The 26718-nt window shown below is 42.9% G+C and overlaps 1 protein-coding gene across 2 annotated transcripts; it reads right to left on the bottom strand.

The window, feature by feature from the left end:
* Positions 1 to 476: 476 nt before the first annotated feature.
* Positions 477 to 26718, bottom strand: rab28 (RAB28, member RAS oncogene family). Of its 2 annotated transcripts, none has more exons than XM_068715170.1 (7): positions 26290 to 26706; positions 21341 to 21437; positions 18389 to 18477; positions 16748 to 16877; positions 5019 to 5122; positions 4840 to 4917; positions 477 to 1844 (listed from the first exon to the last, which is right to left on the bottom strand). In XM_068715170.1, the coding sequence occupies exons 1-7, from the start codon at positions 26362 to 26364 to the stop codon at positions 1752 to 1754; spliced, it is 666 nt and encodes a 221-aa protein (XP_068571271.1). In that variant the 5' UTR covers positions 26365 to 26706; the 3' UTR covers positions 477 to 1751. The 2 variants fall into 2 exon arrangements, with proteins under 2 accessions (XP_068571271.1, XP_068571272.1); XM_068715171.1 differs by lacking the exon at positions 477 to 1844 and adding an exon at positions 1939 to 2302 and having other exon boundaries at positions 26290 to 26718.

A 26718-nucleotide genomic window follows, 5' to 3' on the forward strand; every position in this document is an offset into this window, starting at 1 on the left:
GGGTTAGTTCAGATTCACTAGTCACCCAATAAGACAAACTAACCGATCGAGGCAGCAGTAAACCAGCAACTGACGTGTTCGAAGTAAAATAGCTGTTTTTATGAAAGGCGTCTGGTGGCTTTTAAGAGAGCTATTTTAAGTTCCCCATCAGAAAGGGCCGTCTGACAGCAAGGTAAAGCCATGAAAATATAATGAATATAGCATACACTTAAACTGAGTGGGGTTTTTTTGCCTCGAGCTGCTGCCAGCGACCACAGAGGTATATTATGTTGCTTTGCTGCAGCACTGGGACTCCGGTCTGGTTCTTCACGCTGGGGCCGTGCCGACAGCTATCTGCTGTACATGTAGGTAATACCTCCCACAAGCCCACTTTAAAATATCCAAACTATCCCTTTAAGACCTGCAGATCCTCTGTCATTTATAGAAACGAATACTCCCAACAAAAATCACTCACAAATCAAGTCAAATCATTTCTTTTCCATGTAGCATTTTTATTTAGAAACACAAAACTCTGTGTCTGTTTAACATCAGCTAAGCATTCTCTTTAACCTGTACATTCTTAATTGTTTTTGGAAAGCGTACATTTTGTTTACATTTCTCATTTCTAATCAATGAAAGCAGCTTTTATTGTACGAATACATATTTTACCGGATATTTCGGTCGGTGGATAACACATTAAATCATGCCAACATGTAGAAACTACTTTGACAAAACTGGTTAAACGCACAATATCGCAGTCGTCTCTAACGACAAACAAACTGTCAAACTAATGAAGTGAAGATCCTCGTCCTGTGAAGCATTGCATGCATCATAGCCGGTCTTCAAACTTCTGTTCTATAACGGACAGCTTAATAAGGCTTTATGTAGAGACCTCTAATAGAATGTTGTACATTTCAGCTTGACACTCCTGAGTCATATTCACCTACCTTCATCAACACTTTAACAGCACAGCATCTCTAACCGGACGAACGTCACACAATGTGAAAATGTAAAGCTTAATAATCAAATTACCACGAAGACCCTACAAAAAAAAACCCATCAAGACAACGGAGATACTGCTTAATTATCTCTATGAATATAAAATGTCAATATGGATTTAAGATTGTAAAATAACAGGACACAGTTGACGTCACAGCACTGCTAGTGAAAGCCCCTAATTGGCAAATTGGAAAAAAAAGAGATTAATTTCAGTTCACTACTTTTATTTAAATGCTTATTATTATTATTTCCCTTCTGTTCAACTGAGAAGCACCACAGACATGAGAGGTCATTTGGTTTCACCTCCCTGTTTAACTCTAAGAACAAATCCAACTGCAAAGTGGATTTAGAAATATACTGCAATATATCTAATCATTAAAACAAATGTCTCTAATAGCGATGGCAGAGGGAAATATACTTGTATATGAAAAATATTTTCAAATTACCAGAGTGATTACAGCTTCATACTAAAACATCAAGTCTTTTTAAATATGTATTTAAGGTGAATCACAGAAATAAAATGATAGCTGCGCGTAAACTTGGAAAAACAAAAAAAACGAAGGTCCTGTTACCTTTTTGGTAAACCACCCAAGAAACCATTCCTGCTAAATATCCGAACTCACAGGCCAAGGCCTCGAAACCCACACGGTCTGTTCTTCATCTCATCCGTACGACTGACATCACAGGAACACAGAGAACGCACTCTGAACACAATCCTGAAAGACGAATACTGACTGAAGGCAATTTTACATCTTTTAAGTGCTGGAGAGGGGTCACTGCACCACACACATGGAGCTGCGCGGGGGGTTCACCGTCCTGGCCACGGTGTCCTGACTGTAGTTCACGATGTCCGCCTTCACCACGCGCTGAAACGATGCAACGACAGATACAGACGGCCAATTAAAGAGCTGCCCGGACAAAGAAACCGGACAAAAGCCATGCAGTGATCATAGACACTGATCAGAATATTTGAGCATCCCTGTTATCATCATGAAGGTTTTTCTCTCTACATCACTCAGAGTAACACACATACAGTTTCAACTCTACGGTGTAGATTAGGTTCTATCAGTCTGAGCGGTGTCTCTACTTTTTAAAAAGGACTCGAATCTGAACCACGGGAACTAAATACATCTACCTCGACTGATGTTCACTACAACTACAAAGCAGCTGTTTATGCTTCTGAGATCTACTGAAATATATCCGTCTAACTGTGGAGACGTACTTCCAACTATTGAACGGAACATATTTTGCTTTGCTGGTTGTTCTCTGGTCTAATTGGGCCTTCATCCTGTGGGTAGTCCACCAGCTCGGCCTTCACAATCCTCTGAGCAGGTTCAACACGTCAGGAAAGCAAAAAGACAAAAAAAAAAAAGGACAAAAACAAGGACCAAGACATGGGAGAGGATGATTAGAGTGAGAAGAGGCCAAAGCCAAGTAGGGTGAGGACAATGAATGAGAGAGGAGGAGGAGGAGAGGGTTATGGAGAGAGAGAAACGACCATGACATGTGAGAAACAGACAAAAAACAATGTACAGAAAGAAGCAGTGGAAATTGTGAAAAATCCATCTTTAAGCCAGAAATACAGACTTTATTTTTTGTAATTCAAAATTAAACTATGACCCCAAAAATCTCACGTTTAACTCAAACAACAATAAATAAATAAACTTAAAGCGATACTTCCATTCTCATTTAATCTGTTATTTCATATAAATAATAATAATTATTAATAATAATAATAATAAACAAAACCAGGGTCAATTTCCCAAAGCCCAATGTGATAGTTTTTGATGGTCCAACCAACAGTCCAAAAATAAGATAAATAAAGAAAAAAAAATGCATTTTTGCTTTTTTTGTCATTTTGTCTTTCAGCCACTTCATCACATTGTTTCTGTGTGCAAATGTTTTCAACTTCTCTACAACTAACGCTTTACATTGCAGCAGTTGAATGTTAGCGATACATAAGTTTGGGCCTTCAAGTTTAAACAGACTTCCATTTGATCTTAACGGCGCTGCGTTACCAGCGAATAACAGAGCACATGGCTGAATAGCAGGGCCCTGGTTGGCTGTCTGATTAACGAGCTGCCGAAGCCTGGTGTCGCAGTCAATGAGTGATCCGTGGCCCCGCTATCTGATCCAACAGACAGAGGACCATGACGGAGAGGGCTGCCAGGCAGATATAATACCGTCGGGGGTTGTGACCCTCGTGTTCAGCTCTCTGAAGCTGACGGCTGATAATGAGGCTTCGCGGGCCCCACGGCTAGACCCAGAACCATGACCTGTTTAAAGTCTCGTCTCTATATCCACGACGCAAACCCGCCTCCAACATTATATCACATTGTCTGTTTAAGAATTTGAAAACAGGGGAGTTTAAGATAGGAAATTGGACGAACTGGAACAGAAACAATTCATTTCTTGGTCAATAAACAGAAATTCAGTCTACGACTATTTTAATAGTGAAAAAGTTCCAGCTTCCAAAATGGAGGATGTTGCCACATTGCTCTGTTTCATATCATTTTAAACTGAATATCTTTGGGTTTTGGACTGTTGCTTTGGCATCACCTTGGGCTCTGGGAATTGTTGATCAAATTGTTGTCAGACTAAACGATGATGTGATAACCAGCAGACGTTCAGTACGTACTGATTTAAACCAGACGCGTCTCTAATGCCAGACGAGTCCTAATGTTTCAGATTTCTGGAACATTCTTTTTTTTTCTTTTTTTTTTTTTTCAAACTACTGATATATTGATGATGATAAAAAAGTCTCTCACACAATCATCAAAATGAAATACTGCTGGCTAATCACTTCTTACAAATCTTGTCTTGAAGGCTGAAGCACAAAAAGAGTATTTTGTTCTTCTTTGTTCTGCTCTGAGCTGTGGTCACGCATCAGCTTTAAATCTATATATATATATACATTTGGATCAACAAGACACTTGACACACTTCTGTCCACTAGTCTTTTCCCATGGAGAGCATAGTGGGTCCAGCCACTCACCCAGTTTGATTAGCCTGGATTAAAGCACTTTGCTTTATTGACAGAGCTATCAAGGGAGGGGAGGAAGAACAAACTAGATGGACAGCTCCATTAGTCGATGGTCATTTTCAGTTAGTCAGCGGCCGTGTTGGTGATGGGAGAGGGTCTTGAGAATTCGGCCGGTCTGTCCCTTACATGCTCTCCCTTCTCTGGGGGTCCTGACCTCTCTGTAGCCCCCAGGCTCATCAACTACTACCCAGCCAGTGTGGCTCCAAGCAGTCATATCAGACCCAGGATTAATGCTTCTGGGGGAGGTGACCTTGTAAATCCTACAGCTGCCACCATTGGGCACATTGGCCTGGCTGGCAAGCCGAGACCCTGTTTTTAGCCCAAAACGGTGGGAGATAAACCAAATAAATCAGGTAGACAATCCTAACCTCCTCACCCCTACAGCGGCCTACCTTTAACCTCCGACGTCACGCGTTAATGTGGTCAATGTGGGTCTATTTACAGATGGCCAGTGTCAGGGGCAGGTAGATCATCGCAGGAGGCAGACGTAACAAACTCGTGTTTACGCAACAAATGGTCTTTTACAGTGTGGGGTGACCTCCATTGACCTAACACACTCGCTGTGACCTCCCTTAAGTTCAGGCACAACACAACACGTGATGTTACGAGAACTCTAAAGCATCTACTTTCACTCATTTACCAATCAGTTATACATTTAAGAAAGGAGAGGTCTCTCGACTGGCGCGTTAAGTGTAAAGCAGAGAAGGAATTGTACATGTTCTGTCCAAGTTAGGAGCAAATAAACCATTTAAAACGTGGCTTACAAGCTGCATAGATGGTGTTGTTTGAGAGAAAGACCTTGATGCCATTGTGGCTCACCTGGGACTGCTCTATTTCTGCTTTGTTTAGCTTCACACCAAGAATCTCAGCAGCCACTCTCTGGAAACAAAGGTAGACCTGCAGAAAGACGAAAGGAAACGGAACAGGACAAAGTGTTATTAAAAGTCTCTCTGTACATCGCATTCTTACCGTGACTTATTGAATCAGCTGGTACTAACCGAGTCCCCCGTCTTGGCCGACACAAACTGGCTGACGAGGCTGTTCTCTTGGCAGAAACGCTGGTGTTTGTCAGCCTTCACTGTCCTCATGTGCTCCATGTCGACTGTGGACGAAAGGCAGCGTGACGTGTGAGAAAATAGATAGATTTATACGGTGGTTACACGGCACTCTTGCAGGGTTAACTGTCACGTATCTGGACATAAACAGAAAAGATAACTGTTTACACTTGAGTTAAGATGGAGGGGGGATCTGCCTAGTGTAAAAGAACAGGCACGCGCAAACAAAGCATAATTCAATTGTTATGTTGCTTTCAAACGCAGCTGCTAGTTTTATTTCTTAATTTATGGAGGGAGTCGAGAGTGGAAATGATGAATCCGGTAGCACCGAGCATCACCAGTCCCAGCTGGTGCTAAAGCTCCATGTGACACATTCCTCGGTGTAAGCCTAGTACAGTTGAACCCCGAAGCCATGAACCTCTGTTTGACCCGAAACAGACAAACCAGCCCAGCTGTGGAGAAATGTTTAAGATACAATGCGCGGATGACCCGAAGTCTTCAGGCGACACTCCCGGTGAGAGCGTAGAGGGAGAAAACCGTTTGACATATGAGTGTGCCGGTCTTTAAGGTGAGCACACAGGCCCGAGAACTGGGACTGTCACCTTCCTGCTGATTTACTGTGAGCGCACAATGACAGCGCCTTCCTTTTTAGCTATTGTGATGTGCATTCGACTCCTGTGCAGTGATACCGCACGCTTTGCTTCTCCCCTTCCTCCCTATGGGGTCATGCTGGGGTCGACGAGGAAGGTCACCCGGGGGTCCTCCTGCTGAAAGCAATAGCTTCGCTCTTTATTTCTGGCTTTGTGCGGCGAGGCGGCCACGCCCGGTATCTGGTGCGTACATGTCTATGGTAGCTGGAGGAGGTCAGGCTACTGTACGGTGTTGCATTTCTCTCGTCCCCCCGAGTTTTGCTCTTTGTGTGAGGTTTCATTGAAGTTGTCAAGGATTTTCCCCGTTCTCATGCCCCTTAAAGAGTGCGTGTGTGTGTGTGTGTGTGTGTGTGTGTGTGTGTGTGTGTGTGTGTGTGTGTGTGTGTGTGTGTGTGTGTGTGTGTGTGTGTGTGTGTGTGTGTGTGTGTGTGTAAGAGAGAGGGAGGGAGGGAGGATGGGGGGTTAAAGCCAGAAGCAGAGAAAGAGAGAGACAGATAACATAGCGAGGAAGAAATGTAAACAGTGCACTAATCCGTATTATTAATACCACAGTAAGTCATATGACCCAAAAAAGTTAAAGGCCAACATATGAAATACATTTGGAACGAATCATTTGAGACTAGAACAAATATTACCATCATCATATCATCATAAGTGACATATAAACACAAACCTTTTTGGGCAAGGGAAGACACTTTTACAACTACTCAGTGTCCCGGGCAGACCGTCATGTCTCGGCCTGTACATAAACATAGCTGTCTCATAGGCGTCAGCAGGTTATTTATTTCAGTCATTAACAGCGGAGGTACCCCGCATGCTACTAGAAGTAAACACTGCTAATCCTTTGGATCCTGCACACTTGGGAGAGGTTATCAATCATGTGTCACGGTCAGATTAGCCAACATTAACATCGTGGCTCAGGAGCTGAGGAAGGCACGTTACTGTAAGTTTAAAAAAAGGTGTATCATGCATCAAGGGGAGGGAGAATTCAGAAAAAAAATAAAGCTTTAAAACTAGAAGAGGCAAAATGCAATCCTGCTTACGCTGCAAGATGCGGGTGAAACAAGTTAATGTCAACTGTTTGCATGTGAGTTGTTTGAGTTGAAACACTTACAGCGGTTGAAGTTAAAGCACTGAAAGAGTACGGGGGTGAACCCTAAAAAGCAGTTTTATTTAAGTTTAAGCGCCGATGGGCGGTTGCATTTTCAGTTAAAGACGTTGAGTTGAAATGTCAATTGAAGTGTAAACAATGACAGCATTTTAGTTTCAGTTAATTCATCTGATTTCACTCAAAGTTGCGCCACAGATAAGTTTAAGTGTGCGCTGTTTAAATAATGGTCAGCCGCTATGTAAGCAGTGACAGCGGTTGAATTATCAGCCGGAGTATTTGAGCCGTCGGTTGAAGAGTAAAAAATGAAACGAACAGTCGGTTGGTGTTCAGCGGCTGCAGATTATGGGGTTTTTTTTCCCCTCCGTTGTCTTGGAATTTGTAGATGTTCAGATTGACCTTTTTCTTCTAAACACTAATCTACAATCCTGGGAAGACTTTAAAGATCGGATGATATGAAAGACAGACCCGGAACATCTACTACATGGACCCTGTGGTGAGATTTCTTTGCACCAATAAGCGCAACAAGACTGTCCTTTTACGTTGTGTGCCCCTTTAAGTCACAAACGAATACTCTAGGTGGGCCCACATTCTCACACAAAAGATTATTTTTCAGCATGTGGCATCCGTCTGTGTAAAAAGAATACAAGACTAATCCCACAGTTTTAGTGTTTTGCTCCATTTGTCTCCCTAATGTACCCATTTCTACTTATCAGGTCAAAACAATCTTCCTGCGATGATCTGGTTTCCCTCCGTTTCTGTCAAACTGTACATCAGCGTAACAATCCCTAGGAAGTGACCGCAAAAAAATGAAATAAACTGTTTAGGCCTTCGAGCGCACAGAGATAGTGGAAGGGATCATCACTCGCCAAGAGCGATGGCCCTCCCTCGCTCTGGTCACCATCAGTGTTTGTTTAAAAGGTCTGCCTGTCGTTACGGGGAATTACAAGACAACAGTTAGAGATTAATATCTGGCGGATGAATTAGGCTTTTACCGTAAATAACAGGTTTGTTATTGCGGTGACCTATTACATAAATGAGAACAAAATCAAATGAGGAGAAAATATGGATGTTTCTTTCCACAAGTTGGTGTCTGTGGGGATGTCAGCTTAGTTCTTTCATGGAAAGAATCTGCTCACTGGCAAACCTGATTATCCTGAAACCAGACAGACTTGGGGGAGGAGTCACTAAAAGCTTGAAATTAGTAACACGGTTGGGTTTTGGGTGAATGAATCTGCTCAGGGAATGTTTAAACTAATACTGTCGCTGTATCACCTTCCCTTGATAGAAGAGGAAAGTGCATCAATGACACTAAGTAACAATTAACAATAAATGAACAACATTATTCGACTAAGTGACTTAAATTGAGACCACAGCCACGTATTTCACACACATTCTGAAGTATGGCGTTAGAAAAGCTGTAAAGGAACAAATTTCTATTAAACGTACAAAATTACAAAAACAAAAAATGACCGATCAGCTGTTTCTGACCAACTGAAACAAATCCCTGCAGACTTCTCATTGAGAGGCAATTGTAAAAATGCCAATCTCAGATCTTGGACCTTTTAAAATGTGCTTGACAGAAACCTGGATAAGGCCTCAACCTGGTGTATCCAGGTTTCTGTTGGTAGAGAAATGAGTGGCTGAGATGTCGAGGAATCAAAACACGGCAGACACACGATCAGAAGCCTTAACCGGGTTTTATGATGTTCCATGTAAATGTCAAACTTACTGACTTAATGACTCTTTTATCCCGTAATTGTCACTTAGAGAAGTGAGGTACAGTAACAGACCTGTTTCATGACTTTTGCTAAACAACTGTGGCAACAAGTTGCTGCTGGATAACGCTGCTGACATTACCTAACATTGGCCACCTTAAGCTCCTGGTTAAATTGATATATCTATGATTACTTTAAATGGGAAAACTTACACCAGAACCCCAAAAAGGTTACCGGCAAAAGCACATAGTATTTCCAGACACACACTATTGTTTTTCTAATTGACGCAGAAACGGGCCAAATGTGGACGATGTGAGAACTCAAGGACGGATGTTTCCTTTACAGTTCACCAACACGCGTTGCCAAGGCAAAACAATAAGCTAACAGCTCCATGTTGGCTAACCAGCTTGAAATCCTACGCTGCACTGTGTGATCCTCAGTGGGCTTTTTAAAACCACGCTGTGATAACAGAGACACCTACTTACTGTTCTACCGAGTCAGCTGCTGGGGACCAATTGGAGCAGTTTACCCAGCGAGCAACAGCCACAGAGTAAAAGCTCGACATAACACAGTTAATTGCCGACAGCCTCATTTTAAACTAAACAGCAGTTGTATGAGGGCTGACGGTGGAATGTGTGTGTCTATGCGTCTGTGTGTGGTAGTAATGGTGTGTGTGTGTGTGTGTGTGTGTGTGTGTGTGTGTGTGTGTGTGTGTGTGTGTGTGTGTGTGTGTGTGTGTGTGTGTGTGTGTGTGTGTGTGTGTGTGTGTGTGTGTGTGTGTGTGTGTTTTGTCAGAGACTCTGGGCTCTGAGGGGTCATATCACATTAAGTGAAAGTTACAGGGTTGAACCTAATCAACCCCAGGGGGAGAACCTATCGCTTCCAACATTACCTCACACTCTGTCTTTAAGACCCTGTTAAGAGGGGTTGCCTCAGTTTCCCCCCCCCGATGACGATCGTGAAACAATTCAGACTGTATAGTGAGGGCAGGGATTATCAAACCAGGTCCAACTCCTAATGCAAATTAGGTGCTTTGTGAGTCTCTGCTGCTTCATCTTCAAAGTCAAACAACATAAGAATCATACTCATACGTGCTGAAGAGTCCTGGTTACCAACATGCATCAGCACCACGTCCTCGCATGTTGGACATCAGTTGCATCTCTGCGAACGTATTAGAAAGTTCATCTTGCAATCATGATCTCTCTCTCAGATCACAAGCTATAATCTGCTGTCCATCCCTAATGCATGGAGTCAAGTGGGAAAGAAGGCGTTTGTGCTTTCTGCCCCAGTAAATACAGTAAAAGGGATTTAAATTGAGGATGGTGATATCTCTGGCTGTTTTTAAGACTATTTTACATTCAATGGAACAGTAAATAACTCCTTTATTCTTAGATCATCCCAGTCGTCACATTATCTATTTTTTTTCCTGTCTTGGCCAAGTTTCCCTCACAAAGTCATTTTAGTCAAATGCAGTATATTTTGTTTTCAACTTAACAGTATGTTGCAGAATTGTCTTTGTAAACAAGCATGGCGTTGTGTGTGTGTCCTTTAGTCCTTTTAAACATGGTGAATACTTTCCCTTCCTTAAAACATTTCCAAAACCTTTTTGAATATTTGTTCTCGGTCCTCCTCCTCTATTAGTGCACTGCTACTCCTTAAGGCAACCAACTCTTTGTATGCATTAACACCACCCTCGCATTGCCCACTGACTTCTATGCGTCCTCATGCAAGTGCTGGTAAAGCACAATATACAGAAAACGTGTGGAGACACAAACTCCACACGGTAACTTTGAGGTCGTCCACATTAGAGTAAGGCCTTCAGTCAAAATACCATATTATGTTGTAACACAACATAGTTCTCTGTTTGGTGAGAAGGTTGTCTTATAAAACAACGCCATCCATCCCACCACCAACCTGAACCTCTGAAAAACACTTCAACACTTTATCACAAATTAATGTTAAACTGCAGGAGTCTGAATAATGTTCCCTTAAAGTCTGATGACCTACTGGTTAACTGCAGGTGACATTTTATTTACCATTACATGTTCTGGTACAAGATACGAGGAGACGGTTACTACATTAACAAGTCAATGCAAGGATACTGAATCCTTCTGGGTGAAGTCTGATTAAATTAGACGTTGATTTAACTTTCACAACACTAGTAAAAAAAAAAAAAAAAAAAAAAAAAAGACTCGTGGAATTTATGTGAAGCATTTAAATCCTCGGGTCCAACTGGTTTACATGACAAGCTCATAAAAAGTGTTTTGAAATATGAAGGGCGTGATAAGTCTGTACTTGTATTAAACATGCACACCATAATGAAATGTAAACAATAACTACTTTTCCCCTTTAAAAAAAAAGGGTGCTGGCTTGTTCCCAGTTTCTTTTTATAGTCACAAAGTATCATAGTGTCACAGAAAAAGTTATCGTTGCTCTTAAGACACTATGCAGTCATTCAGAAGTCTAGTAACTTTCATTGGACATGAACAGTGTACATTTTGTTTACAGTATAGACAGTGTTTTATTTCTGAGGACTGGAACATCGTACTGTAAATACTTGAAACTGAAAATGATTTTAATACGACATTTGGCTTTAACAGATTCTTACAATTGAGGAAATCCTAAATGATTAAATCATAATTCCTGCATAATATACTGCTATTAATGACTTTTACATTTTATAACTAGATCTATGAGAATTAAACCCGTGGTGGAATAATCAGAGATGAACATCAGTATATTAAAGCTTGAAGGTAAGCTAATAATATTATCATGACTTTTCTGGGTGCGGACAGACAGATGAAGTGCTGTTAGTAGCCTGGTGTTGTGGAGGTGAGCGGGGCCCGTGCAGGAGTCCTCGTGGGACTCCTGACAGAGACAGACCGCTCTTTGTGCTGAGGCGCCCCTGCCCCGGTGGCCTGAAACGGGCCGGGACCGTCGGGGGACTCGCTTTCCACTAGGTCAGAAGTGTTCTGTCGACAGCTCATTGATCACAGCTCATCTTGTCATTTGATCGTTCTTCATGAAACGATGTGCAGACACACACACACACTCGTATGCACACACATGCATCCACACTTTAAGACATAATCAGATACTCCACAGCGGCTAGTAAAACAATGTGGTCTTCCTCTTCGGTCAGGGAATGTAAAACAGAGAGTGTCCAGCAGTAGCTCCACAGGCAGGGAGAGAGAGCTGGAGTGCCGGGCTGTCACTGCAACAGTAAAACATGGGGCCGAGGGCCTCGCAGCCTGGGTTAACGGGCTCCCAGGACTCGTGAAAAAAGCGAACAAAAGGCCCAGCTCTGAGCTGACCACACAAGACGCTGCCCCGGGTTTCACTGGCCATGTCCTCCGAGCTCTCCTGTCGCTGTTAAACTAAGTGGACTTTTATGGGCGAGCAGTAATACGTGCCCCTGCGAGCCGGCAGCATTGCTATGAGCTATAATAATTATACGGCGCACAGGGGAGCCTTCGTAATTGTACACATCGCATCACTAAAAGTCTATTCATAATTAGAAAGTCTTCCTACGAGCAGTGATGCGTTGGACTGGCCTACATATTCAACTTCAAGCCACAGCAGTGAACTGTAACATGGAAAGTGAGTTCTGCTCACGACTGCCTGAGCAAACATCGAACCAAGTTACAAAACCTGAAGCAGGAGAAGGGTCCAAAAGACAGTGATGTAATATTTAACACCACTAAAAAAAAAAAAAAGGGGCAAAACTGTGTTGATATTTCACATACGTTTATAAAATGTGCCTGTGGATCCAGATCAATCGCTTATTTACCCAACCCCGTGTCAGCAAGGCCCCTTCCAGGAATTCCTCCATATCAATGTTGTGAAGCAGAGAAATAAAGTAAAGCCTGAGCGTGATGAGGGTTCCAGGCTGCACTCAGGTCAGGTGGCTAAGCTGTGCTGTGCAACTCAAATGGCCCGTGACTTACCACACAAGAAGGTATGCAAAGACTGATCATCTGCTGCATGTGCAACAATATTTGCTTTATGGATGGCTAAAATGAATGAGGACTTTCCATGTTTCGACAGGCATGAGAATCAAGAGAGATGAGTGCAGGGACCAGAGCTGGGTCAAACAGTTGTTGCAATTAAATCTTAGCATTTCGTTCATTTAGCAAGGCGCACCAGATCGACACTGGTTGCATTGCTCTGTGCGGGAAGCGCCACCTATCAGCCACCTAAGTAGGTTTAAACAAACCCGAGAAAGTATTTCTTCATCAACGCCTCGTTATCTGCAGCTGTGATTTTACACCGACTTATCAGCCGCAGAGTAATACAGCTGTAACTCTTCATTCGTCCCTCCGTATCCTCGTAACCTGAATCTCCATTCCCCATCTTTTCCATGCTAACGGAGAGACAGCAGGCTACAGTCGGTGCGGTTACTGAGACAATTTGATACACATGTCTGTCCTGACCCTTCACCTTCCATAAAATGTGAAGAGAAACGGGAAACACTGGATTTGGAGTAAACTGTAAACATTCCAGCTCTTTACCGAACCATGCACCGTGCCTTACTGGGTCTATAGATTGTATATATAATGTTTTACAGTGTCGAACCTGTGGTCGCGCTACCCACAGTGCAAAACAGACACTGCTGACGTGTTCATCCTTTCTATCTGGGGAGGGGTGCAGAGTAAGAGCACTGGGCTTTTGTCCCACCACATGTCTATTGTGGCTAAACCTTTCCCCCGGGGGCAATTAGGACCTTTTAGTTTGTTGTAAGAGGACCTAAGTACGAGTGGGTTGAGCCAGGAAAAACATTTTTGAGCTAAACCAAAAACAGAAGCGCATTGAGCTCCTCGGCACTCCTGGACTTCTGAGCATCTCTCTATTAAGAAATGTGCAGGCCTGCACTGAACAGACAGGAACTGTGGCAGCTTTACAGGGGCAGGGAGGTGACGGGGGTGAGAGAGCTGGGGAGGGGAGGGGGGGGGGAAGGCTTCAACTCCACCCGAGGCCCTGCCAAGATGGCAAACACAACTCGAGACCGACAATGTTGGTGGCAAGGACGTGCTTCACGAGAATCGAGAGTGAGGGGGAGATCCGTGTTTCACTTTGACTTTCACATGGCTGGGTGGAAAACTGGGGAGAGAGCGAAGTGTGACGGGCAACGGTATGCGGTGAGATCTGCCATAGCGTGCAGAAAGCAAACACGCATGTTGTTTAACACAACAGAGACATGGAGCCAATGAAAAGACATTACTGTAAGCAAAGGCAGCTTCAGCAGAAGTGTTAGTCTACACATGTGAGAGATAAGCGTTAAGAGTTGGTCTAAGTATGTGATTGAAAGAGTTCGTGTTTGCACAGGGATGAAAATGAATGTGTAAGTGTGTTTGAGAGATGGCGCAAGATAGGTAGAACGAAAGAGGGGGAAAACTAAACAAAGAGGAAGAGAAAGGCAGGTATGACATAATGAGTGTACAAATACAAGAACAAATTCTCTTCATGCGGGAACCTTATCTCCCGGCAGAAGGGAACGTTTCCCATGGCAGGCCTGAGTGGATCGGCAGTGAACAGTGTTAGAACCTCTGAGCAAAAAAGCCATGAGTGATGAGGAGGGGTTAAGAGAACTGAACCCATTTAAGTCACCCAAATAAGGGCTGCACAATCCCATGATGGATGCTCTGGAGTTCCTGAGGGAGAGAGCGCTAGCGATGGGAAGGGTGATGGGTGAGGAGCGGGCAGAGGGTCCCGCGATCCCCACTTAATAAAAACAAATTGGTTTGATAAACGACGCAGTCTTAATGTCCACAAAGAAATATGTGCACTAATATTGAGCAGTAACATCAGCCGTTTTTTAAAACGCTGATGAAAATTATTTATTGCTCGGTGTCCTTTCAAAATACACTTGTTAGTCTACTAGAAATGAAACAGTCGAGCGGTGGAGTAGATGGCTGCGCAACAAGCCAACATTTCTCTTTTCGAGCTTCCTGTGCACCATACGGTGTTACACTGGGCAGCGCTGTAATAAACAGTTATAGTATGTTTAGACAGACCGACGAGAGCTTAGCATTCTTCCATTACCCGTGTGCCCTCAGTAACTTTGCACAAATGCGTGTTTCTCTGTGCGTGTTGTTCATGCACTTGCATAAATAATCGTGTGCCCTCAATAAAACATTTCATTGGCTTCCTTCTCTGAATTGTTACAAGTGGTGCCATTTATTTGACACAAGGCTCTGGGCAGCGCGCGGAGGGCACGGGGGTGCGGCGCATAGTGCCGCTTAACAAGCACACTTAACCCCCAGCCGGCCATGCTAAGCTGAAGAAAGGAAAGGTTGTTCCCCCAGCAGTGACATGGCACAGGAGGGCAGTCAGGCCAGGGTAAGGAGAGGAGGGGACAGCATCATTAATGAACCAGGCTGGTCCACAGGCTCATTTACCGTACACTGGGTAAAGAAGACAGTGTTCAAATTAAACTAGAAGGCAGGCACGGGGTAATTCAGGGGATTTAAACTCGATGTACACGGCAGCACATGTACTGTTGATGAGCCAAACGGTCACAGTTGATCGCAGCTTCCGTGTTCACTTATGTTAAAAAGAACACTTAACATGTTATAATACCGTAACAGGTCTTTTAAGACATGGAGAAAAAATGTTCAGCTGCTCTAAAGTAAGTACTACTGCGCACATGACATCTAGAGCCAGTTCTGACCTTGAGTTTATCTAACTGGAAACACTAAAAATCTCCCCTAAGACGAGCCCTCACAGAGACATAAATCTGTGTTTTTATAAGCTCCTTGTTATGTCTGTACTTCTATTTTGGTTGTCACAAACATGTTGCCTCACTCAGTCCGACATCATGGGAACCATTGAAGGCAAATCTAAACTCTGCTCCCGAAAAAAATGCTGTGTATTCATACGTTCAGCTTATTGTTTATGCGTGTTCATTTTGGAGAAAATGCTTGAAAAGGATTGAGGAGACGAAAAAAGTAAAACCAAAATGGAAGTGTGGACATTTCAAGCTATATAGCGAGACTAACTCTCTTCAAGCTCCCTGAAAAAAAAAAAAAAAAAAGGAGTCCATGCGAGGGGTTGAGGGATTCATAAAGTCTCGTAAGGTAATTGATTGCTCCTCGCGGGGCAATCTGTGTGGGATTTTGTTTTTCTTTTTTTCTTTTTTCAGCCTGTAGGACCAGAAAAAAAACACACATGGGCCATTCTCAGCAATAGAGCCATTAGGGGGAGACTGCCTGTGTGAGTGTGGGGGTGAGGAGCCTGACAGCGGGATGGACACTACTTAAATATTACAGTACACACACTCACCCATACACCCAAAACCTAGCCTAAATACAGAGGCGCCCACCGTTAAAGCCGGGGCATTAGGAGATGCAACGGATGCGAAGACAAGAGAATCTGCTCCAGACAGGCGAATTAAACCGTGACCTATGGTCCCGCGTTGAGTAACATTAGCGAGAGCTTCCTGTGTGCAGGCACCACTCTGTTGACCGTTCATCATCGCCCGGGAAGGTGGACAGTCACCATTACACACACACACACACACACACACCTCACTTTACAATAACACGGCGGCAGCCATGACTCCACATCTGTCAAGGGGATGTTTAAAAAGAGTCATCATTATTACTCTTTATTTTGGAGGTGGGTGGATGGGCGCAGGCTGATAGGAGGAGACCCGTCTGGTTAACGTCGAGTTCCTTTCCTTAAACGACGACTCGGGACAGGAGCGCAGGCTCGGGTTGGAGGGGTGGGGTGGGGGTGGGGGGGGGGGCAGACGGGCACTGACTGGGAGAGAAAGGTGGGGCTCAGATAAGCGCTGCCCTAGGTCCGTTGGCCCGGGGATCTTAAATCATCGTCAGTCACTCCCCAGAGTTCACAAACATCAGCATTCCCATCGCTCCAAAACCTCACTCTCTTATCAACTGGCTTATCACACCGATCAGTTATCTGGTGCTCTAACAAACACGTCTGCTACCATCAAACACTCACTCCTCCACACACAAACACGCAAAACCCAAAAAATGGGTCAGGGTGAAATGAATAGAGAAGAACTCAGTCTATTAAATATAAGAGAGCCTGATTTCATTTGCAGCTATTGAAAATAGAGCAATTTCCAAACTTGATTGACTACACAACTAGGTTTTTTCTAAGTACTGTAAAGCTGCTTTTGTGCTGAAAAACAAGGGTGTGTTCGTGTGTTAACGTCTGCGTATTTCTCACTTTTATTCCCAATCAGCGAGACAACCGGCTGGGTGTCACATTCCTCGTTGGCCTTCTTCACCATGCCGAACCAATCCTCCAGATTCTCAAAGCTCTGGTAGTTGGTGATATCGTAAACCAGGAGAACCCCCTGCGTTGGAAAAACACAAAAGAACAACACAGTCCTCAGACGCCGATTCGTGCGGCTCACCTTTCCATTTCCTGGATGTGAGTACACGGCTTCGTTTCTCATTTTCATTCATTTTGACCCGAGTAATACTGAGGGAGCAACGGAACAGTAGGTGGCACTGCATCTCTTCCTAGAGTAGGGGACGGACTCCAATAGAAGGGGACACACTCTGAGGTAGGTTCACTGTTATTATGATCCAGGTAAGGAGATTTCTGTGTGTGGTTTGTGCATTAACAGAACTTAGTTTTGTCAGAATTCAGTGCAGAATAGAGGTGAGGTTTGCTCGTATATCTGAGCTAATAAGTGAAGGCTGTCTGCCTAAAGACATCCTCCTCCTCCCTATGTAATCCTCAACACTGTATTCACTGCAGAAACACACGTGCAACAACACCGGAGCCATGTTTGAGCAAACACTGAGGCCAGAGGGAGCTGTTTACACAGACACATAAATTAGTCAAAGAGCAAACAGAGATACAAGCGCTGTTGGCATAAATCAAGATGAATAATCACACAGTTAAACTCGCTGCTTAAAAGTTTCTGGGGCTGGAAATTAAACGTAAGCCGAGGTAATTGTCTCTACTTTTACTGCGTGATGCGACACGACTGAAGGGGAGTCTGTTGCTTTTTGTTTGGCGGACACGCACTGTCACAACACACAAGGTCTGCGACGACAGCTCAGGCCTCCGACAATTACTGCGAGTCTCTCGGAAGCAGCCGTGATTGATTACAGGACGCACGGTGCCGAACAATAGGCGTGGAGGTTCCACACGGCGCTCACGAGAAACCAAGCAAAGTGTCGTAATGCGGTCGGCGAGGTACGAACATTTTGCTTGTGAAGGGAAGAGACGGTAAAGGGAGAGCTGCTGACTGATGATTAATATACAGAGCTCAATATTAGGGCACAATTTAAAGCAGAAAACATGTCGCTTTCACTATTTTAAAGCCAAGTAAGATTCACGGACCTGAAGAGAACCTGAAACTACCGTTTGTATAACATGACAGAAGTGTGCTTGCACCATATAGCTGGTATATAGCGACACGTTTCCTGACTGTGCCCAAATGTTCTTGTGCTGCAATACAGATCTCAGATTGGATAAAACATGGCGTTTATGAAGGCCTCTTCAAACCAGAGACATCCTGGAGGTGACAGGTGGCACTCGTCTGTAGCAACACGGCTACTTGTGGACGCTGATGTTACTGACACATGTATGAACTGGTGTGACAGAGCTCGGCTGTCATTTTAATCAACGCGTTGTTCGGTTTCCCACAAGGACAAGCATTAAGTGAGAGTAAATGGATGAATTAGTAGCCTGTTTTTCCTACACTCTGAGTGCTATCAGATACTTGGCATTACTTTTCGTGGCATAATTTCAGTTTAATTTTTTTTTTTTTACAATAGTGTGTGTGTGTGTGTGTGTGTGTGTGTGTGTGTGTGTGTGTGTGTGTGTGTGTGTGTGTGTGTGTGACCTTACATGAGCTCCGTATACGTATTTATCCAGCATTTTCCCGCCTAACGTTTGGCCTCCAATGTCCCACACCTGCAATGTCACATTCAAGTTGCCTACAGAGGAGAAAAGAGACAGAAACACCAACAATATGAAAATGTATTTAATTTATTTAATTGACATTTAACCGACAAGTAGGCATTGATGTTTCAGAGCAAAGACTGCTTAACAATGACATTTTAAAAAGAGCAAAAACTGATAATGTTGCAACTTGTGGGTTTCTATTCTGGGCGCGTTTTTCCTTTTTAATCATTAACTTATTTGTTTGGACAAAGCTCATAATCGGGAGGAAATAACGAGTCAGCTGTAACTGGATCCTGCACTTTGGGTGAGCGATTTCTATAATTAAAGTCCACGTTGTTGATATACATAATGGAAACAATAAATCAGCAATTAATCTTTCATGCTAAGCGCTGTTGCCTGGCAGGTCACCCACACCTCACATCCAAGAATATTCAGCCCAGATATTGAAGGGGATGAATAGGTACGCATACCCTCTAATTTAAACATTCTCAATACCCTGGAAGAAAAGAAGAAAAAAAAAAAGACTTCTTAGAGCTGTTTGCATGGTGCTATATCCTGCCAAGTTGGGGAAGTGAGGAGAATTATGTGCTGTTAAGGAAAATAGCAATAATTAAACACAAAATGAGAGGAAAAGAAGACTCTTGTCCTTATGCCTGTGGAAAGAGAAAGAAGGAGTGAATGAGAGGGAAAGAGAGAGAGAGAGAGAGAGAAAGACGGGCACAAAAACCAAATCCAAATAAATATTTTCTTCCTCTGGAAAATGAAAGGGGTAGTTTAAAAAAAAAAGAAAAAAAAAAGTCCAAAAAAAAAAAGAGGAGGGAGGACCAGACAGCGAGGAGTTTATGTTGGTGTGATGAGGGCTCGGCGCTGGGCTGGAGCGGCGATGGGGAGCAGAGCGTACACTGTGGACACGGCTGGACGACTCAACCCCTTCATAAGTCCCCTTTTTAAAGCGAGGAGAGGAAACGCTGAGGTTCACAGTCACTACATCTAGACTATACAGTGTCAATGTAAAGCTACATTGAGGAGTGCGATGAATAACGCTCCCTTGGTGTTATAAAGAGCCATCCCCACCCATCCGCCATGCCTGGACACTGGCTTTATTTATGTTTCAGAGATCCACGCTGACTCAACAGTTCTGACATTTTTCTGCTTATGCCTCGCAAGAAGTAGAAACTGCGATAGTGAGTCCAATAGATTAAACTTAAACTGATATGGTCAGGAAAAGAGGCATGTTGATAATTGTCTTCTGACTGGAGGTGGACGCAGACAAAGCAGCGTCAGACAGTTAGAAAACGTATCAAGTAAACTTCACCTCTAGTCAATCCCCTTCACCGCCTGTACCTCATTGGTTTGGCAGAGACATCTGGAAGAGGTATTGTTATAAAAAGCACACACAGAGGAGGCTGTTGTGTGCCAGTCGGCCTCGCCTCACCTCTCCCAGCATTGGAAAAATGTACATTAAGTTTGACAAGCTGGGCCTTCATGGCTATAGGCTACTCTCCCCCCTGCTGCAAAAGACCCTTACAGCCCCATAGAGACCCGGAGAGCCGCACAACCTCTCCGATACAAGGCAGGGTGGGGGTCCTAACGAAGTTCTGGGACCACCCAGCTCGCAGAGCCACCCTCCTCTTCATCAGCTCATCAACACCCAATTCCCCAGAAAATGGGCCATTTAACAACTCCGGTGCTGGACCCGGTGTTGTTGCTGCCCCAGTGATGCAGACGTATGCACACGCTATGTTTGAACAAAGGTTACAGTTCAATACCGGAGAGTTCAGCGATTATTTCGGGAAAGAAACTTACTGGAAAGTGAAGTCAAACGATTAACGGCATTTGTCCGAGTTCGTATTATGAAGTTTTGAGCCTGTGCTTACGGCTGGCTCTTTTCATTCTGACTCCACCACAGCATTTTTGGGGGTTTGGTTCTCCTAAGTCTCATAAGCTGAAACTGACACAAAATAGAATCCTTCGGCCAACTCACAAATCAGCATAACTTTTACTTTTAGCACTTAATTTGCCCTCGCTTAACGTTGTTTTATTAGTAATGAAAGAATGGAGCCACTTTGCAGATTTCTGGAGCTTAGGCCTTGGCAGAGTTTTAGAAATGCCATTTAAAATGCAGAAAATCCTCATTTCACATGGTAGGAAGTAAAAACGGAGTGCTTTCGTCTAAATATAGCATCAGTCAATAAACATTCATTTTACAGATCTAAGGGGGATACAGAGTGTGGCTTTATTTCTGAGGGTTTAACATAAACAAACAAGAACATGAATGTTTTATGTGGTGCAGGACAACGATCGGTTGAACGTGGGGATCGGCGATATGGATATAAAATGTTAATGTATTTACTCAGCACGGTGCCCACAGAATTATGAGCACGGCTCGCCCGTTTTGGACATAAGCTGTCCATTGGCCTTGTGGAGTCCACAAAAAAAAAAAAAAAAAAAAAAGAGTGTGCTGTTTGCTCTGCAGAGAAGAGCTTTCAGAGTGAATAAGCCTGAGAAGTGGCAGACACTCTACAATGAGGAGCTACCAGAAAAGACACATTCAGCTCCCGAGTTAACCTGAAGAACAAACTCTGCCTGGAAACGGTAGGACAAGAAAATATGAGCAGTGCCAGAAAATGTGTAGTAAAAATATGACAGGAAGTGATGGCGGAACAACAGGCCCCTTTGTTAGAATTAACATTCTGGATCTGTATAACATGGACAATGTAAAGTAAACCTTAAGGTCCATATTAGAGTACAACAGTAAAGTCAGTGCAACCACAATCTTTTCCAAATACTTTTATTGAATGAACAAGTCTGCTTTAACGTGCTGGTGCAACACGCGTGTCCTCGCCGAGTCTCTAAACAAGCGAGCACTCCCTACAGATTATGAAGGTGTCTCACCTGGAAGGCTTATTCTCTTCAGAAAGAAATCCAGGCCGATGGTTTGTTTGTACTGCTTCCCAAAGGCCTCCTGCGCAAACCTGGTGGCGAGTGATGTCTGGAACGGAGAGACAAAAGGCAAGAGACACGGTGAACGAGTACCAGAGAAGCTCTGCAGCGATCGACAGCGCTGGAAATATGTCATTTAAAGCAGAGGAGAGCTTTTGAAAGAAAATGCTTTAAGGATAAAAGGAGAAACCTCGATTCAGTGCATAATAAGCAATATCCACACATATATGCATAACGTAAAAACCAAGTCAAAATCACAGCATGGCTCAGGGCAAAATGCAAGATAGTGCAAAACTCCGTCCAGAGAAAATACACAGTATATTAAAGAACTTCCTGAAAAAGTAATATTTCGGTGGTGAGCATAAGTAGAAAAACTTTTTTACACTGACCAAATGCCAAAGTAAGCTTTTTACAATATTCCATAACTCTTGGAAGACCCGACGTATGACCCGTAGGACGCTCATTTCATTATTACAAATCCATTTTAAGCACCTTCAAACCCGCCGTGATTGACTGAAAGGTGCGCTGATGTAACTGTCTGCCTCCTCCCCGCCGTCTCACCGCTCAGCCGCGCTTGTGACAGTGAAAATCAGCGGGAATTACAAAAACAGGTGTCGGAGTATGTCACGTCTACAGACTGCAGACCTAATAATTGCCACAAATTATAAAACCTCCGTCACTGTCACTGCTGTGTTTGAGGAGGAAAAACAAAAAAAGAAATAGCATGTTAGAGGCTCTCCTGAAATCCATGGGAATCCATGGCGCAGGCATGACATGCCAAGTTAAATTCATTTTGATGGATGAGGACAGGGAAAAAAAAAATGAAGTGCTGAATGTCTATTAGCTATCTTTAGAGCAGTGTGCTTACATAAACACAACAGAGAAGTGAAGCAATGGGATTCCCTGAGTGGTCATGTGGCAGCAAATGCATTTCAATGTGGGACTTGCCACTCACTGAGGGTTAGAGGATTTAAATCTAAATTCTTTCTTTCAATCCACTGAGCTTTCTCTTGAGCCTATGTCCTTATCTACCTTCATGCGGGCTCAAAAAGTTAAGGTTTAGCCAAATAATGTTTCAAATAAGATGGAGTAGGAAAAGCCTTTTCAGGGTTTACTCGAATCTAGTAAATTGGAGTCTATTTTTCTTTCTTTAGGTATTGATTTGTCATTGTTGATGCCACCTTTATGTTTGGATTTTGAAATGAAACAATTGAATTAAAGCTATTAAATGTGTAATCCTGTCCTTGATTAATATCTTCTTGGAGATGCAGAATTAAGTTTTATTCAACTGATTGCTTTAAAAGTTCACTGACCTACGGACCTTTTTAAATCTCCGGCTGCGGAGCATGTCGCAGGATCAAGAGTGACTGAGAAATTACTAGAGGTTACTGACGCAACAAGGAGAAAATCGTCCATTTAAGTAGCCCAAACAATCACTGACAACACAGGAATAACAAGCTCGGACAGCAAAAATGTATTCCACATGCTGCCATTGGCCTGGTCGGCCATTTGTCTTGGCATTCCAGTAGCTTGGCTCTCGTCCCTCAACGTAGTCCTTTTTTTTTTTTTCTTTCCAACGTACAATTGGAACTAACCAGCGAATGTAAAAGCTGGCGTAATCCTGACACTCAGAGAACAGCACAGGGTCACCAATGATACCAATGCCGGGAAATGGGGGGAAGTTTCCTGAAACAAGAAACTGGGAGAAAAAAAGAAAGAAAAAAAAAGATGGCAAGCTGACTATGTCCATGTGATGCAACTCAGCTCAGAGATGCAATGCATTTTTGCAGCATTGCATCAAAACCGGCTCTTCATTCTGCTTAAACAGTTAGGACAGATATAAATGTTTGGTGTTCTGACGAAGAGTTTGACTGTAAATAACATTGCTGGGAAGCAGAGGAGCTGCGCCTAAAGCTCCTTTTTAGAGAGCAAATATTCAGAAAAACTCAGTGGCTTCTAACTCCGGTTAAAAAATAGACCTGTGTGTGAATTAGACCCAGGAACCTTACGAGCCTGGCTAAATGTGAGACTCCGTATTTTAAAAAACGTCGCGCTTTCCCACATCTCCCTATATTTCTGAATGGACAACCGACCACAAGCAAAAATACCACCGAAACGGCTGTCCAAGAAAAACTGATCCAATTGCAATTTGCTCAGCAAATTGACATTAATAAGGGGGGAAACGGCATTCAAGATGTCAGTCAGTGGTGCCTACTCAAAAATGGGGGGCAGGGCCGCCGTTTTCTGCCCAAAACAGACAAGCAGGTAAGTCATTCAGACAGTGACGAGCTGACACCTGGCAGCGGTGGGAGGAGGGTTATTAATGTAGCGTATCTACTGGGAACTGAGTTGTGTGTGTTCTCTGCCCCCCCATTTCCCCACCCCAAAAAAAGAAAATGTCTACTCTCCAGAATGAGGACATTCATTTTTCTCATCGGGTCTCACCATTACTGCTACATTCATTTTCTTTCTCCCAGAGGGAAAGTGAGATTAGTTACGAAAGGGGATGTGTAGCTGAAAAGCACTTGACGTCTCCGCCTTACATCCACAATAATTCATACGAGGATTGGAGATGCGGTGAAGAAGAACCGAAGCTCAATTGTCATGACTAGTTGGTGTGACTAGGAAAATATTCCACCGTTGCGGATGTAAAATTAGACCTTTTTAATCTACGTCTTCACTACATCAACATACTGAGTGATTCAGTCGAGTAGTTTTGAAAAGGGAACAGCAGTGAGAGAGACAATACACTGACGAAAGTGTCAGCCATTCATAAAACACGTGATTATTTGATATTTTAGCATTTCTGCCAAATGAGAAAACAGAAACATTTCTCATGTGGGTTGTGCAGACATGGTGCCTCACTCTGGAACCAAATGCATATGAGGGTCCTTAGCCAGGAGGAAAGAGGTACACTGATGGAAAACAACCACCAGCTGCAAGACCCAGGCTAAGAAACTGTCATATAACGTATAATACAGCACAGCGCAGTGTTTTATTCTGGGTTCACCGATCAGTAGCTGCAGCCATACAGTGTACGACAATTATAGGGACTGCGAATCATCCAGCTATTCAAAACAATTAATAGACACATTTTATTTATTTTTAAACTACTTTAAAAAGGGAAAGTTTACTTTGATGTAATGCGTTTTACTCCATATTTACCTGTTGTCTGTTTAATTAATAGCTGTTGAATTTAGTTGGGCTGATTTAAATGAGCTGGTTTGAAGAGAATGTCAGAAAATAACAGAACAACAACAATGTAATATCTTCAAAGTGTAAGCCAATGTTCTGAGGTAGTATAAAAAAAACACCGGCACATAACCTATAACTATGTTCAATAGCATATGCAATGGTTATTAAAGGCTGGGTAGACTTAATCGGTTTGGAACAACGTTATCGTGTCAGATTTAAATCCATAATGCTATCTTTGAAACGGAATCAAAACCACACGTGTCCATCAACTTTGTTTTTTTACAGAAGAACTTTAGAAAAAAAAATTATGTTTTCATTTGGCCTGAGAGCAGCTCTTGCACTGCATGATTTGTATGTCTAGTAGCATCTAACGTGTATCTTTACTTTAGCATGTAGTCATAAATGTGCCATTAATACTGAGCTACTTAAGTTGCTATTTTCAGTCCACAATGTCGTTTTAGAAACCATTCCTTCACATCACGTATTTTGTCATTCGGTACTCTAGCCATCTCAAACGCTGACGGGGATGAACACTCTTGTCCTCAACCTGAGATCAGTATGAATGGGCAGCTTTTGTCCTCACAATCTCACTTCTGGAGTCTGGATGTCTCCTCCTGTAGGTTACAGCTGAAATAACCAACCGACCTGTTAAACTACAAGAGGTCAACAACATAGGAAGTCCTTCACACAATTATTTTTAACTGTTGACTGACCATTTTCACAAAAGGCTATACATCATTACTCCTCCAATTTTTACAATATGGTCAGAAAAAACACTGCAAACTTCTCTTTGCCTGTCAATTGTGTGATTAACAACTGTTATATTATTCTACTTATGGGTTCCAACGCTAATGACTATCTGTTTAAGCAGAAGTAAACTGCTGAAGCAAAAGTAGTGTTTCATGAATTCAGTAATTTATGTATGTTGAACTGTTAAACTTCTAGTACTAAAAAGGGAAAATGTACTATCATATGTATTTTACATTGAACTAACATGAATGCTTTCTGGGCAGTGGAGACAGTATTTACATGCAACTGTCTCCCAAATCTGGATATAAGGAGCACAAAGACATCATTTAACGTTGTTGTGTAGTAATATTTATGTCCACTGGCACTAAATCAGTGACTCACTCGTGAAGTCAGAGCATTTGAGTTGTTTGGCATTTCATTTATTTGAAAATATATATATTAATATATATATTAATATATATAACTTATGCATATTCATTTTATGTTCTCTGTAATATTGTAAATGTAATATTATATAGGTGGAGGCTTCAAATAAGCCCAGTTGGCTTTTTGCCTCTTCCTGCACTGTGATATTAATTCATCTCTGTTATGTTTGTTTATATGTTTATAAACTAATTTCACTTCATATCGTTAAGTTAAATACAAACGTATATATTTCGTGTTGTTTTCCTTTACACGTCTACCACATAAGATAAAGCTACGTGTCACTGTGGCGTAGACATAACTCAGTGTTATCTTATTATGTTTTCGTTAGCTTTGGATGTTGTTAGCATTTAGCTAACTAAGCTACATTAGCGTCTGTCGCCATGGTGACTGGGAAGCCAGAGCAGCGTCACGATGAGGAACGTAGACAGCAGAACGCTGACGTGCATTAACAAACATTCCGTTTCGAATGTAAGACTTTAAAGACGTGTCGTTATTTAAGTTCTACGTGTATCTCTGCGATGGTTTCTCACCTTTCCACACGCACCGTCTCCAATCACTACGATTTTAAGCTGCCGGTCCTGGCTGTCCTCCTCCGAGTCCGACATGACGCTGAAATGTTGCGCCGACTGTATCAGCGCAGACAACCGAAAACAACAACAACAAAACAAGTCCCGGGTTGTCTGAATGTAGTTATCAGGCTAATCACAGATGGATTAAACGTCTGTTGAGCCGTGTGCAGCCAGCAGCAGACGCCATTTTGACTCTACTAACGTAGCACCGCTGCTCTGCTCGGCATGATCCACTCAGACACTGACGCACACTAGAAGTACACTGACGCACACTGCACACTGATGTTCGGGGTAAACGAGAGGAAACCGGTACCGAATAAACAAACCGGAAGTCCACTTTCAGTTTACAAACATTTATATTTTAAGTATTTCGCCATGAAGCCCTTTATT

Source organism: Cebidichthys violaceus, unplaced genomic scaffold (assembly GCF_023349555.1).
Source record: "Cebidichthys violaceus isolate CVI_PGR_0920_01 unplaced genomic scaffold, fCebVio1.0.p SCAF_2, whole genome shotgun sequence".
Classification (NCBI taxonomy): domain Eukaryota; kingdom Metazoa; phylum Chordata; class Actinopteri; order Perciformes; family Stichaeidae; genus Cebidichthys; species Cebidichthys violaceus.

Excerpts from the sequence above, each read along its gene's own strand:
- rab28 (XM_068715171.1), bottom strand. The coding sequence starts at position 26,364 with ATGTCGGACTCGGAGGAGGACAGCCAGGACCGGCAGCTTAAAATCGTA. Across the intron at positions 18,478-21,340 it reads GAAGAGAATAAGCCTTCCAG|GCAACTTGAATGTGACATTG; the intron begins GTGAGACACCTT and ends TCTCCTCTGTAG. Across the intron at positions 5,123-16,747 it reads CTCGCTGATTGGGAATAAAA|TCGACATGGAGCACATGAGG; the intron begins GTGAGAAATACG and ends TTTCGTCCACAG.